The following is a 14465-nucleotide window of genomic DNA, read 5'->3' on the forward strand; positions in this document are numbered from 1 at the left end:
AATGTGAGGTAAATCAGGGTGTAAGAGGCACCAATTTTCAAACTGATATGGCCGACGATGGCATTGGGGTGCGCTCTTTTGGTAAAGATAGCTGCATGATCAGAATGCAGAATAGGAAAGTTTTTAATATACCAAGTGGATATCGTTCATTCCAAGTTGGAAAGCATAGACTCGATCAAGACGTTCCATGATTAAATCCACACCATCCCTGTTGTTTGTCCAAGTGAACCGAGGCCCAACAAAGGGAATATCCTGTAGTTGCAGAGTATGCTTCCAATTGGTAAACTCTTCCCATCCCCTAATAATAGTAGCGCCACCCAACTTATCCCCATAATGATCAAGTTGATTTATATCCCCAATAACGACGAAGTCAGGATATGGCTCTAACAAATGTAACAATTGATCCCATAATAAAGGACGAAATTCTTGGCGCGATTCTCCGTACAAAAACAAAACGTACCAGATCATTCCATTATTAGCTGAGATTTTACAGAAGATATAATTACAGCTGGAACTAAGTACGTTAACAACAAAAGGAGCCCACGATACAACAACCAACCCACCGCTGGAACCTAGAGCATCTACACCTACTACAGTACGTGGTTTAGTACTATGTAACAAGGATTGTACATGAGAGAGAGAACACTTGGTTTCTTGCAAAAACAAAAACATGGGCTTAACTGTAGCTAACAACCAGTATATATACGGAATTATCGGGGCGTCACTGGAGTTCAACCCCCGACAATTTAACGACAGTATGTTCATGGTGAAATTGGTGACTGGTCTGGGACAGTCACCACCCTAGTCGAATCGTCAGCCACTTTTACAACCAACGAGAATTGGTAATCAATGTTGTCTGTCTGCAAATCCCCACCAGTACTTCGCTGCCTCTTGAAAATCCATTTGCCAGCAGGCATAGGTGCTAAAGTTACAGCTTGCCTTTTCTTAGAAGTAATCTCCAATCCAGGTTCCACGCCCAAATGTCGTGCCCTCAACTGATAAAGTATGCTGCAAAGGTTCCATGCAACGCTTGTTTCCCGCAAAAAAAACACTTGGGCCCGTCATGTATGGCACGAAGATGTGCCGAACCACCACAAGGTCCATCGGAGTTGGAAGACGTATCCTCTTGAACCGACTGCGGAGGTGGATGAAGGCGTAGCCACGCACTAGGTCCAGCTTCATCAGGGTCGGGCGGAGGATTAGTAAACCATCCTTGTTGAATTAATGCTTCAAGAGTCCCAACATCCCTAGAAGGAACCCGAAGAGGAGAAGGATTACCAGAGCCCGATGCTTCATTATTTGTAGTCGCATAAATATCCTCCTGATCAAGGCTGACACGAAAGGCTGTTGGAGGCCGCGTAGTAATTCCCAGATGGCGACGAAAAGGAAACCGAGCCCCCCTAGCTCGCCCTTCGTCTAATGGAACAGCGGCAGAAGAATGAGAAGAAGGAATGGCTGCATTCGACGGCCCATGGCCATCTCGCAGGGGAGAAGAGCCCCCTATTCTTCCATATATAAGGTCATCCCCACCTAAGCGATGTCCAGGAGGTGGTAACACCTCGTGGCTGCTGGTGGCAGGTGAAAGAAGTTGAGTGACACTGTCGGCGAACCCCGCGAATACGAGGTGGGAGGGTTAGTATGGTGATCCGACTCATGAGTTGATGGATTATTAGCCTGAGAAGGTAAATTTGGTGGTTCCATCGAAGGTTGAGAACTTGCCACCTCCACATAATCCTCATCCGACGAGTCCACAACATGAACATCAACATGTCTTTCAGCAAAAATATAGGGATCGTGATCAGGCACATGACAGGTTAAATCGACACGATCATTCCTGTAAATAAAACGATCTGGCAACCCACGAATAATGTTTGTGTAAAGTGGAATACCCATAGGACCAAACATGATGGTCATTCCATCATGCTCAAACTCCGTGAATCGACGATGAAGGAAATGGTGTGCATCATAAGCAGACATCGGACATCGACCAGTATGATGTCCCACACAACCGCATTGTTTACAATATTTAAACACCCCTTCATACCTAAAATAAACCCAAACAACTTGGCCATCACCCAAAGGCAGAAAACAACCAGGTATAAGCGGCCTTGACAAATCCACTACTAACTTTGCGCGCAAAAAAGCCTCCGGTGTAATCCTCGGCCCGGTATCGTCCACATATTCCACCACCCCGACGTGGGACAGGATATGAGACGTCCATGCAGGTTCCAAAAACCGCCATGGCAGATTGTGGATACGCACCCAAAGGGTGGCCAAACTAAAATTAATACTCGAGGGAACTTGATTGGGGGAACTAGCTCGAAAGGTAATAAGCTTACCATCAATCACCGTAGTATGCTTGCGGAGGAGCTCCGCACTGTCACGCGGATCTTGACATTCAAAAATGAAATAGACCCCCGTTCGCAAAACACGAATAGACCCACGAGTATGCCAGTGGTTATTAACAATATTAGCCACTAAACTAGTGTTTGGAGGAACGAAGTCGAAAAACCGGCCCACCACGGAATGAGACCACTCAATATTAGGTAAAGGTGGGAGGTTAGAAGGTGGCGTACTAAGAAGAACACCCATTCTTTTGTGAACCGAACGAACTGGCATGCCCTCACTATTACTAGTTTGGTGCCCAGAAAAACTCATATTGCATTTATATAGGTTGTGGAGAAAATTACAGGGGAATTTATTACAGTAGTTACGTTGGAAATAAGCGAGTTAAGGTAGTACCGAGTAATTTTTTGGTGCAGTGAAAACTTTAAATAAGCAGATTGAGGATTGAGAGTTGAGGAAATTTACCGGATGAGGAAGGAAATGACAACCGGTGTACATGCGGTGGGCCAGGTGTCACTGACCAGTGATTTTGTGAGCTGGAATTTGGTGTTTCTGGAGTCGGTGAAGAAACCGCCGAAGAAAGATAAGAACAAACTCGAACCAGGTGGCCTCACATTCTAGTGAGATAATTGTTGTCCAACCATGTATTTTGTATATAGATTGATGTTCGTTGGAGGACAAACGTTTAGGCTCCGTTTGATTGGGCGTAAAACATTTTCAGCGTAAAACATTTTCAACGTAAAACATTTTCAGCGTAGGATGATTTTCATGAAAAACAATTAACAACGGAAAACACATTTCCAAAATTAGTTTTTCGTTGTTTGGTTCCATGTAAGAAAAATGATTAAAAAAAAAAGATGAAAATAAAAAAGGAAAAGTAACGAGATAGTGAGAGGAGTATATAAGAGAGAGAAGGAAAACAGTTTTCCTTTCATATTGAAAGGAAAAAGGATTTTCAATCATTGAGAGAGTAATTTTACTCCAAGATAAAATGATTTTACACTCTTTTGCAAATCAAACAATGTAAAATTGAAAAGAGAGGAAAAGAGAGCCCTAATGAGAAATGATCTTTGACAAATGTTTAACGTCCAACCAAACCGATCCCTAATGAAAAATGATCGTTGCAAAAATATATTCCAATAGAAAACAAAAATGTAATCATGTAAGTGAATGACTCTTTATCATGTTCTTTGCATGAAAACTTCGACTCCGTTTGATATGACGTAATTGAAAGAAAAACAATAGAAGGGTGGTCACGAGATTGGATGTGACTTTCTTTCCTTTGAGAAGGAAAACGTTTTCTTCACACCATTTAACACCATTCAACAAGTCCTTTTTTTCAATTTCTGCCAAACCAAACACTCTTAAGTTGAGAGCGTACAAAAGTCTTAAATCTTGCTCACGACGCATCAATACACTCTTGCTCACGACGCATCAATACACTTGGATGTTCGTTCTATCACCATCTATAGATTCTTTTTTTTAGCAACGTACTTTTACATTTCTTTGCATTCCACTAGCATTAGTAAGATGTATACGTTCTTTTAATTGGAAGATGCAAAAAAAAAAAAAAAAATGAACCTAATACAGTAAAAGGTAACTTGTACTTGCGTTTAGCACAAGGTTGTAAAGAAGTTCTCATGTTAAGAACGGTACAGTAAATATAAATCTGCTCTATAGCCTAAAATGTGTCCTTTTCTATCTCAAATTTAACAGCCGATCGAAAACGGAAAATCAAATTATCAAACGACCAAAAACAGCACAAATCTAATAGCACTACTGTTGGTTTTTCCAAATCATTAAGAATAGGCACAATTGAACAAAAGGGCATCAAGATATGCCACCATCATAGCAACACTAATAGGAAGAGAGGGATAAGACAATCAGGAAGATAATATAAAGCATAATACTATCTGCTGAAATTTTGGAACCCAATATTTCACACAAAGTAGAGCAAAAAGATTTCGGAAAAAAAAAACAATAAGATTTGCCCTTGAACTAAGCATCTACATCTAAACTCATCTTAAAGCTAAAGCTCCGTCCCATAATTTGGCTTTCCCAACAGTTTCTGATACACAAAAATTCTAAAACCCAACAGGGCGGATTTCTTACTCCCAGCCAGTGGCTGCCGGTGGAGCATCTGAGCTGATAATAGGAGCTCCTGCCATTGGTGGTGGAACAACCTCATCCCAACCATGATCAGCAGCTGCAAGAAGGAATCCATTAAAACCTTGGCAAAAACTAATTCATGTAGTTGCATGTAATTCATAATCGTGAAGATTATTCTAAACACATAGAGAAAAAAAAAAACTAAGCAAAACTTTATATGTTCATAAATGCAGACAATGTATATATAATGTATAAAGCATAGCAAGATGTCAAGAGGATAAAATTTTATGTTGCTATCTTAAATCATCAAAGAATGTCATTTCTTTTCAAGGAACTTCAGAGTGAAATATTACACCAATCTCCAACACAATGCACAGCACAACAATAAGAACAAAGATTTACCTGGAGCTGCTGCTGCAGTCCAGTCAGCACCAGCAACTGGAGCCACAGCTGGAGCAGCAGCGACTTCAGGGGTGGCCCCCCAATGGTCGGGTAGTGCAGCCCATTGATCAGATCCAAGAGCAGCCATTGCACCGCCACCATACTCGATGTTTCCAAAATCTGTAACAGCAGCAATTTCTTCCTCTTCTTGATCCTTGGTATCTTCAGCTTCTCTGAAGAAAAATAGATCAACCTGCACAAAGCAGCCACATACAGATAAAGAAACAAGGACAAGCACAGAAACTTCTCAGCCGAACTTTTAGGACCTTACTCTGAAAATACAACACATTACACTACTCTGAAAATACAACACATTACACTACTCTGAAAATACAACACATTACAATCATATATATTAAAGTGTCCCAGAAACTACAGTATATAACATGGGAAAACAAAAATCCTTTGTAATTGCACACATACCATAACATCCCAGCTGTGCCCTGGACGAAGGGTTCCACGCATCTGCAACACCATACGAGCCAAAAGCCAGAACAAACAACCGATGCTGTGTTTTCCTTTGTTGTTAGCAGGGATACCAATATCCACGTAACGCATGGGAGAATCAGTGTCACAGAAGGCAATTGTGGGAATGTTTCCAAGGGCAGCTTCCTTAATAGGCTGCAAGATACACATTTCAAAAAGAAAAATTGATCAGTATATAATACTACAAGAATTACCAACATCATACAATTGGCACCAATCTAGATTCCATGCATCACCTGATGATCAGTCCTGGGGTCAGTTAGGATCAGAAGACGAGGCTCGCTGAAAGAGGTCTGAAGCTGGTTAGTGAATGTACCAGGTGTGTGCCTTCCGGCAATTGCGTGAGCTCCAGTGTACTGAGCAAACTTAAGAACAGCCCTCTGACCATATGGTCTAGCAGATTGAACAATGATGTCCTGTGGGTTTTCAATTGCTACAATAACCCTAGCAGCCATTTGAAGCTTTTCCCATGTCTTAGCAAGGTTTATGATGTGAATACCTATATGCATAACCAATCCAAAAATAATCATTCTCTAGCCAAATTACATGCTTAAGCCGACTTTACATCCCCGTATATAAACTATGTAAGGAAGACAGTTGCATAAATTTAATTTACAGACCAATTAGATGTTAATTTTTTCATGGATCACTATAACTCGATTATAGTCCTCATATTTTCTCATAATAAATCACCCACTAATTTACAATTAGATCAAAACAGCCACAACATTTACATCTAATCAACAAACATCAATTGAGCATAAACAATAACATGAACTCGATTAACCCATATAATTACCTCAAAAAACATAAAAATCACATTTTTTTTTGTACAAAATTGAAAAACCCATAATTCAAATTCCCATATCCCGAATCCATTAATCATTAAAACCAACAACATAATAAAAAATCAACACAAAACAGCAAAAACCCATTAACAGATCTCATTACATAATCAGTACGAAATTCTCATTCAAACACATTTAATATTACAAAACACAAAATTTCATAAAACCCAGAAACAATAAAAGACAGAAAAATCTATACCATCAGAACGGCGCTTGTAGACGTAACGTTCCATCTGAAAGTCACAGTTTTTGGTACCAAGATGAACATGGGCAGCTAACATCATCTGGATATCAGCCTCTTTTTGGGTCAATTGCTTCGCCATGTTTGATGATGCGAAGGAGCTCTGAGTATGGAGGAAAAGAGAGAAATTCGAGTGATGGCGGCCTTTGTCAAGCTTAAAAAGGAGATTATGCACTATGTACTGGTAAACCCTAGGGATTTTATATGTCGCTCATTATTTGGGCCTCTTTTTTAATTCTTCGGGTTATGTTGTATCCGGGTGTTTTTTGCGTCAACCCAACAGCCTAGGATCCGAGCATTGAGATATTCGTCCTAATTTGAAAGAAACTATCCATCACTATTATATTTCCTCCGTTTCATTTTAATCTACACATTTAAACTTTTCACGCATGTCAATGCAAAACTTTGAGGACGTATATCTTTAGTTTTGTATTTGTAAAAATTAGAAAAAGTACATATTAATAAAATACATATCAATCGTAAATGATGGTCAAAGTGAAATTTGTGAATAGTGTAAAATATCAAAGTGTAACAAGTAAAATGAAACGGAGGAGTATAAGTGAAAGAGGGAGGTATGGTATCCCCAATTAAATGACTATAATACCCTTATTTTTTTAATAAAATTAATTTTGTTTAAATTTTTAAAATAATAATGGGTAATAAAACAATCAAAATATTTGTCATTTTTAACGACTAAAATTAGAATAACTTAAAAAATTAGGTTTGAAAACTACTACTTCCTCCGTTTCATAATACTCGCTACACTTTTTATTGTGGGAAGTTTCACATTACTTGCTACACTTCCTTTTTGGGCAATAAACTCTCTCTCCTCTCACATGAGTCCCTTTTCTTTTACTCTCTACATTTCCCTTCTCTACAAATTGAGAAGTGTGGCGAGTAAAATGAAACGGAGGAGTATGTCATTACTATCTCACTTTACGAATCATTATTCAACCACCAAGCTCTAACTACTGCATATAACAAACTATAATATTGAACAATATATCATTTGTTCTCATTAAACTTCCCCCAATATCGCCCAAGCCTAATAACATGTTCTAATTAGTATATCAACAAAATTTAACGGACCGTTTCACAATAATGTTGTGTGTAACAATTTTCATTTGATGCAATGACTTTTCATTTAGTTAATGTTTATATGATATAGTCAATTTTTGTATTGTATAGCCAATTTTTGTATGGTATAGTCAATGTGTGTATGGTACAGTTAATGTTCATGTGATATAGTCAACTTGTGTATGGTATAGTCAATTTTTGTATGGTATAGTCAATTGTAATTTTTTTTTTTGACAACGGGTAAAATTTGCATTAAATAAAAATGGAAGTACATCCTAGCGGTAGTACAACCGGACATAAAATAAAGCAAATTGAAGCTAGACGAGCTTCTTTGCGTACATATTCTAAGGAACAAAAGCAACTTATTACATATCCAGGCCGACTTAATTTTAGCATGAACAATGATAGGACGAGATGGGGACAAAGTCTTGTTGAAGAAGACACAATATGAACGGAAACCTGATGAGAGACGACACCCATACAATCTTCAAAAATAGATTGCCGCAGATCCCAAAGCCCTTGAACAGAAACAGCTTCCTGGGATCTTACTGAATAAAGTAACAAAGAAGCTACGTCCATTGGTAACTTCTGACCCTGTTTAGAGGGTACCGAGAGTTTAGTCTCACGAGACTGAAACTCTAAAAGGGTGGAGGTCGAAACTTGCCCCAAATTAGATTGGGGGGCCTCCCACAAGATGCATTTTTTGAGTGTGATGACTATGAAAATCATCACAAGAACTTGGTGTGAATTGTAATAAAATAATTCACCCAAAATACGGATCCGAAGACCCCACCACGGCCTCTCTAATCTAGAAGATCGAACCAAACCAAGATTACTAGAGCCATTACCTCTCATTTTACCCAATACTTGAGCCCTTACCAATTCATAGCTGGATCTCAATAGACCTAAACTAAATCTTAAGCTAGGAACATAAACAAGACAAAGGAAATAATCCCAGAACATAATCCTACGCCGTTATCAAAGCTGATTAATCTTCAGAAACCTGCAAGACAAAAAATTAAACAACAGGATATGAAGTGAAAAAGAAAAGAGGATACACTGACTCAATTTTCTAGAGGGGATGGGGGAGGGGGACACCTAAACTATTAAGCAGGGGAAGGGGGTAGGGGAGGCCCAATGAAGATCGAACACTAAAGGGGGGATGGGGAGGGGGAAGCCCAATCTATACTAAGAAGAGGGGGAGGGGAAACACTAACAGGTACCACGGGGGATGGGGGAGGGGGAGCCCGGACCTATACTAAGAAATACTAAACGGGGGAGGGGGAGGGGAGACACTAACTGATAACCCGGGGATGGGGGAGGGGGAGCCTGGACCGAAATAAACCAACCACGAAGAAGGGGAGGGGGAAACCGAGATCTGAAACAAGGGTGACTAAGTCACCGACGACCGAAGGCAGACGGGGCGCGCTAGGGTGGCTAACTCACCGGACGACCATGAGGGGTGAGCGAACGATTCGAAGCGACGCGAAGAGGAGGATACCAATTAAACTAAAAAGGAAACTGAAAGGGAAACTGAAAGGGAAACTGAAAAAGGAACTCGCCGGAGAACTCGCCGGAATACTATGCGGCGCCGGAACTCCGGCGAGTTCCTAGGGTTAGCTGAGAAAGGAGTTTTGTGTTTAGAGAGAAGGCAGAGAATTTAGAGAAAGAAGTTTTTTTGGCTAATTGTTGCTTTTAATAAGGAAACTTTTTATAGTCAATTGTAATATAAACGTTTTGTTTTTTAATATAGTCAATGTTTATATGGTATAGTTAATGTTTATATGATATAGTTAATGTTCATATGGTATAGTTATAGTTAATGTTCATACGATATAGTCAATTTTTGTATGGTATAGTCAATTGTAATATAGACGTTTTGTTTTTTAATATAGTTAATGTTTATATGGTATAGTTAAAGTTTATATGATATAATCAATGTTTATATGGTATAGTTAATGTTTATATGATATAGTCAATTTTTGTGATAAAGTTATCTTAAATGTACAATAAATTTTTGTATGGTATAGTCAATGTTTATATGGTATAGTTAATGTTTATATGATATAGTCAATGTTTGTATGGTATAGTCAATTTTTGTATGGTATAGTGCATTGTAATACAGACGTTTTGTTTTTTTTAATATAGTCAATGTTTATATGGTATAGTTAATGTTTATATGATATAATCAATGTTTATATGGTATAGTTAATGTTTATATGATATAGTCAATTTTTGTGATAAAGTTATCGTAAATGTACAATAAATTATCATGAACTCAGTCCAATTAATAGTAGCTTTCTAAGCAACCAAAAAACAATAGGATAAAAGGCAAAAAAAATGATGGTCCAATGGAGATCTAAGCCAACTGGACACTAGTGGATCCGGTAGGCACCGGCCCGTTATTCGTCCACTGACAGGAGCGGGAGCAAAATTTTTGTGATGAAGTTATCGTAAATGTACAATAAATTATCATAAACTCAGTCCAATTAGTACTAGCTTTCTAAGAAACTAAAAAACAATAGGATAATGAGGCAAAAAAAAATGATGGTCCAATGGAGATCTAAGCCAATTGGACACTAGTGGATCCGGTAGGCACCGGCCCGTTATCCGTCCACTGACAGGAGCAGGAGGTTGTCGTTGCTCTGTGAAACCAGCCTCACGCAGTGCCCTCCACTCTAGTACCCAAGAGACTCAGGCCTTCGCCCGAGGCCCATGGGTCAACTCCCAACTCCCAATTTTTGTGATAAAGTTATCTTAAATGTACAATAAATTTTTGTATGGTATAGTCAATGTTTATATGGTATAGTTAATGTTTATATGATATAGTCAATGTTTGTATGGTATAGTGCATTGTAATATAGACGTTTTGTTTTTTTTAATATAGTCAATGTTTATATGGTATAGTTAATGTTTATATGATATAATCAATGTTTATATGGTATAGTTAATGTTTATATGATATAGTCAATTTTTGTGATAAAGTTATCGTAAATGTACAATAAATTATCATGAACTCAGTCCAATTAATACTAGCTTTCTAAGCAACCAAAAAACAATAGGATAAAAGGCAAAAAAATGATGGTCCAATGGAGATCTAAGCCAACAAGACACTAGTGGATCCGGTAGGCACCGGCCCGTTATACGTCCACGGACAGGAGCGGGAGCAAAATTTTTGTGATAAAGTTATCGTAAATGTACAATAAATTATCATAAACTCAGTCCAATTAATACTATCTTTCTAAGCAACCAAAAAACAATAGGATAATGAGGCAAAAAAAAAAAAAATGATGGTCCAATGGAGATCTAAGCCAACTGGACACTAGTGGATCCGGTAGGCACCGGCCCGTTATCCGTCCACTGACAGGAGCAGGAGGTTGTCGTTGCTCTGTGAAACCAGCCTCACGCAGTGCCCTCCACTCTAGTACCCAAGAGACTCAGGCCTTTGCCCGAGGCCCATGGGTCAACTCCCAACTCCTAATTTTTGTGATAAAGTTATCTTAAATGTACAATAAATTTTTGTATGGTATAGTCAATGTTTATATGGTATAGTTAATGTTTATATGATATAGTAAATGTTTGTATGGTATAGTCAATTTTTGTATGGTATAGTGCATTGTAATATAGACGTTTTGTTTTTTTTTAATTTAGTAAATGTTTATATGGTATAGTTAATGTTTATATGATATAATCAATGTTTATATGGTATAGTTAATGTTTATATGATATAGTCAATTTTTGTGATAAAGTTATCGTAAATGTACAATAAATTATCATGATCTCAGTCCAATTAATACTAGCTTTCTAAGCAACCAAAAAACAATAGGATAAAAGGCAAAAAAAATGATGGTCCAATGGAGATCTAAGCCAACTGGACACTAGTGGATCCGGTAGGCACCGGCCCGTTATTCGTCCACTGACAGGAGCGGGAGCAAAATTTTTGTGATAAAGTTATCGTAAATGTACAATAAATTATCATAAACTCAGTCCAATTAGTACTAGCTTTCTAAGCAACCAAAAAACAATAGGATAATGAGGCAAAAAAAAAATGATGGTCCAATGGACATCTAAGCCAACTAGACACTAGTGGATCCGGTAGGCACCGGCCCGTTATCCGTCCACTGACAGGAGCGGGAGGTTGTCGTTGCTCTGTGAAACCAGCCTCACGCAGTGCCCTCCACTCTAGTACCCAAGAGACTCAGGCCTTCGCCCGAGGCCCATGGGTCAACTCCCAACTTGGACAGGGCAGGCCAGCATAAAGCCAAGCCCAAGACCCGACCCAATTTACTAGATCCGTGTTCCACCACCTTGATGTCCCCACTTGGGTCATAAGCCCACGCTACTGAACTCGACAGCATAAATTGTGGTGGTGTTGTTATATTAATTGAGGTGAGATGATCAAATTCTTTAATGTGGGATAAAATCATCTCATTCTTTTGCCTTCTTTGTGAAGTTGCATATTTTGGCTCCATTTCATGTAGAAAAATTTACAATTGCATCCAAGTTCCTACTCGTTTGTATCACACAGTTGACTAACTAAAAATTTTCCAAGTTATCTTTCTAATGAGGGATATGATATTGAGCCATCTTGATCTTAAAAGGCTAGTTGTTTTAACAAGTTCTGTGGTAATTTTTACACTAATGTCTCAAAGTCTCAATTGACCAACATATCCATAGAAGTAGAGAGTTGGGAAATCTTTGGCCATTTTATGATGTAGCAAAGAATAATTTTCCACTTCTCAAACTAAAATTTAAGAATCCAAACAACCCCCTTAATTTATTTACATACAAATCTTATTCTTGCTATATCATAAATTGATACTTTGTCAAAAAAGATTACTAGATATACTAATAAACTAGTTTCTTTTAGCCCGAGCGATGCCTCGGGTCAGTTACAATAACTAAATATGTTATTATTTTTAAATTTCATATTTAGTTGGCTATTTTTGTATTTTTTGTCCATTAGGAAATTGAAAAATTCCCATTACGACATGATAAATAAAAATATTGGAAGTTTTAAGTTTGAAAACAATACCTTAAAAGGAATTGTGGTAAGAGAATATGACATCAATATTCTCTTGTAAGTTACGTAATAAGAGTGTTAGAAATGTATATACTTGTTCAAGTCTTTTTAGTTATTCATAATTATTACAAAACTTCATCATACTTTATTTTATACATTAGACAACAAAGTAATAGTGTATTGATGGTTAAGCTCTTACTTTTCATTTCAAAGGTCACGTGTTCGATATCTTGCACTTACACATTTAAAAAAAAAATGAGGAGTACATATATATAGACATAAAACATTTGCATTAGAAATTTGAGGAGAGTGTCACGTTGCACATAGATCTTCTTTCACACACCTTTTAATATATTTGTATAGATGTTTAATTTTACATTTTTAACTTAAGGGGGCTAATCCCGCATATGAGTAAACTAAAGAGGCTTTATCACCATTTTTGCAGTTTTCCTAAAGGAAGTTATTAGTGGAATCAAGAGAGAAAAGAAAAGGAGGGGAATGAATGAGAAGGTAAAAAATATCACGCTAGCATAACTCACAAATTGTGTAGGGATGAACTGACTACTTTATGTGTCACTTAAAGTTGTCATTTTTTCCTTTGTTCGATTCACATTCTCTCTATTTAATAAACGTACTTTTTAACTTACTAGTTAAATAACATAATAATTGAAAAACGTTTCGAAATCGTCAACAAGCCTTTTGTGCACACGATGCGTGCGTTGATTATTTGGGTTTGTTCTTAATAAATTTCATCTAAATATAATTCTAAAAGTGTGATTTATAATTATTGTTTTATAAACTAATGGAACGTGATTACAAATTGCAATGAACATTTAGATATAAGGTCTTATAGTCAATTAAAATTTTTAATTTTTTTAATTAAATAACCATTTTTCTAATTGTGTCGAGTAACTTTGTTAATGCTTATTTCGTTTAATTTATATTGTAGGAAAGAATTGAATATAGGAAAGAATATATTGTAGAAGATTTGAATATCCAATTGTATATTTAGCTAAGGATAAAAAGGACTTTTTAAAGGGGACACCATAGCTCCTCCTTGGCTTATACTAGCTTTTTAAGCACGTGATGCGTGCGACAATAATTTTTTATTTATGATATTTCGTAATATCGAATAGTTAATTTTACATGCACGCAATACATATAGCGATAACTCATTATAATAGTTTAAGTTGACAGATTTTTCAATAAAGGTTATGTTTTGTTCAACTTATTAGAAGTTATTTTCAGCAATAATAAGTTCAAATTAGTTCAGATAGGTTCACATAAGCAAAAATAACACTATATGCACGTGATGAAATGTCACAGTATATTAAAATTAATATTAACATCAAAAAATATTAAAAACTAATTAAGTGTGTAATATTTATGTTGACTATTGATGAGCGTTATGATTTTTTATTTGCATTGCTCTAGTGTAAAGAGTAATGTTTTCCAAAAAGGACTATGTCGAGGTAGGACATGTTAATCTTATATTTGGTAGATAATTCAACAACTCTCCTTTTAAACAATGATCTACGTTATTTTTTATTTATTCAAAATACATATACTTTATAGGCGTATTCTATGAGTAGTCGTTTAATTTATTTTCACTGGGTAATTGAGATTTTAGGCATAATATGGTGAGTAGTGCTTCAATAAAAAAAATTATAAATTGATATTATCTAATGATGTATGTTTATCTCTTTAATTATATATCATCCCAATTCCCAACTGATTGTGAGCCCCAAAATAAATAAATAAAAGTGAATATTCTCTAAAGTTTCTTAATTCTTTTATTTTTTGATAATGTATGTTATTTGAAATTTCTATTGCAAGTGAGAGTTTAGATAATAATAACAATCTCTATAAATCTTTGCTTATATAATTGTTTGAA

At 36.8% G+C, this 14465-nt stretch overlaps 1 protein-coding gene across 1 annotated transcript; it reads right to left on the reverse strand.

The window, feature by feature from the left end:
* Positions 1–4221: 4221 nt before the first annotated feature.
* On the reverse strand, positions 4222–6651 carry LOC104899706 (40S ribosomal protein SA). The gene is made up of 5 exons (XM_010686946.4): positions 6430–6651; positions 5619–5881; positions 5320–5517; positions 4858–5089; positions 4222–4552 (listed from the first exon to the last, which is right to left on the reverse strand). The coding sequence occupies exons 1-5, from the start codon at positions 6551–6553 to the stop codon at positions 4455–4457; spliced, it is 915 nt and encodes a 304-aa protein (XP_010685248.1). The 5' UTR covers positions 6554–6651; the 3' UTR covers positions 4222–4454.
* Positions 6652–14465: the final 7814 nt, after the last annotated feature.

This window comes from Beta vulgaris, chromosome 7 (genome assembly GCF_026745355.1).
Source record: "Beta vulgaris subsp. vulgaris cultivar EL10 chromosome 7, EL10.2, whole genome shotgun sequence".
In the NCBI taxonomy this organism is placed as follows: domain Eukaryota; kingdom Viridiplantae; phylum Streptophyta; class Magnoliopsida; order Caryophyllales; family Amaranthaceae; genus Beta; species Beta vulgaris.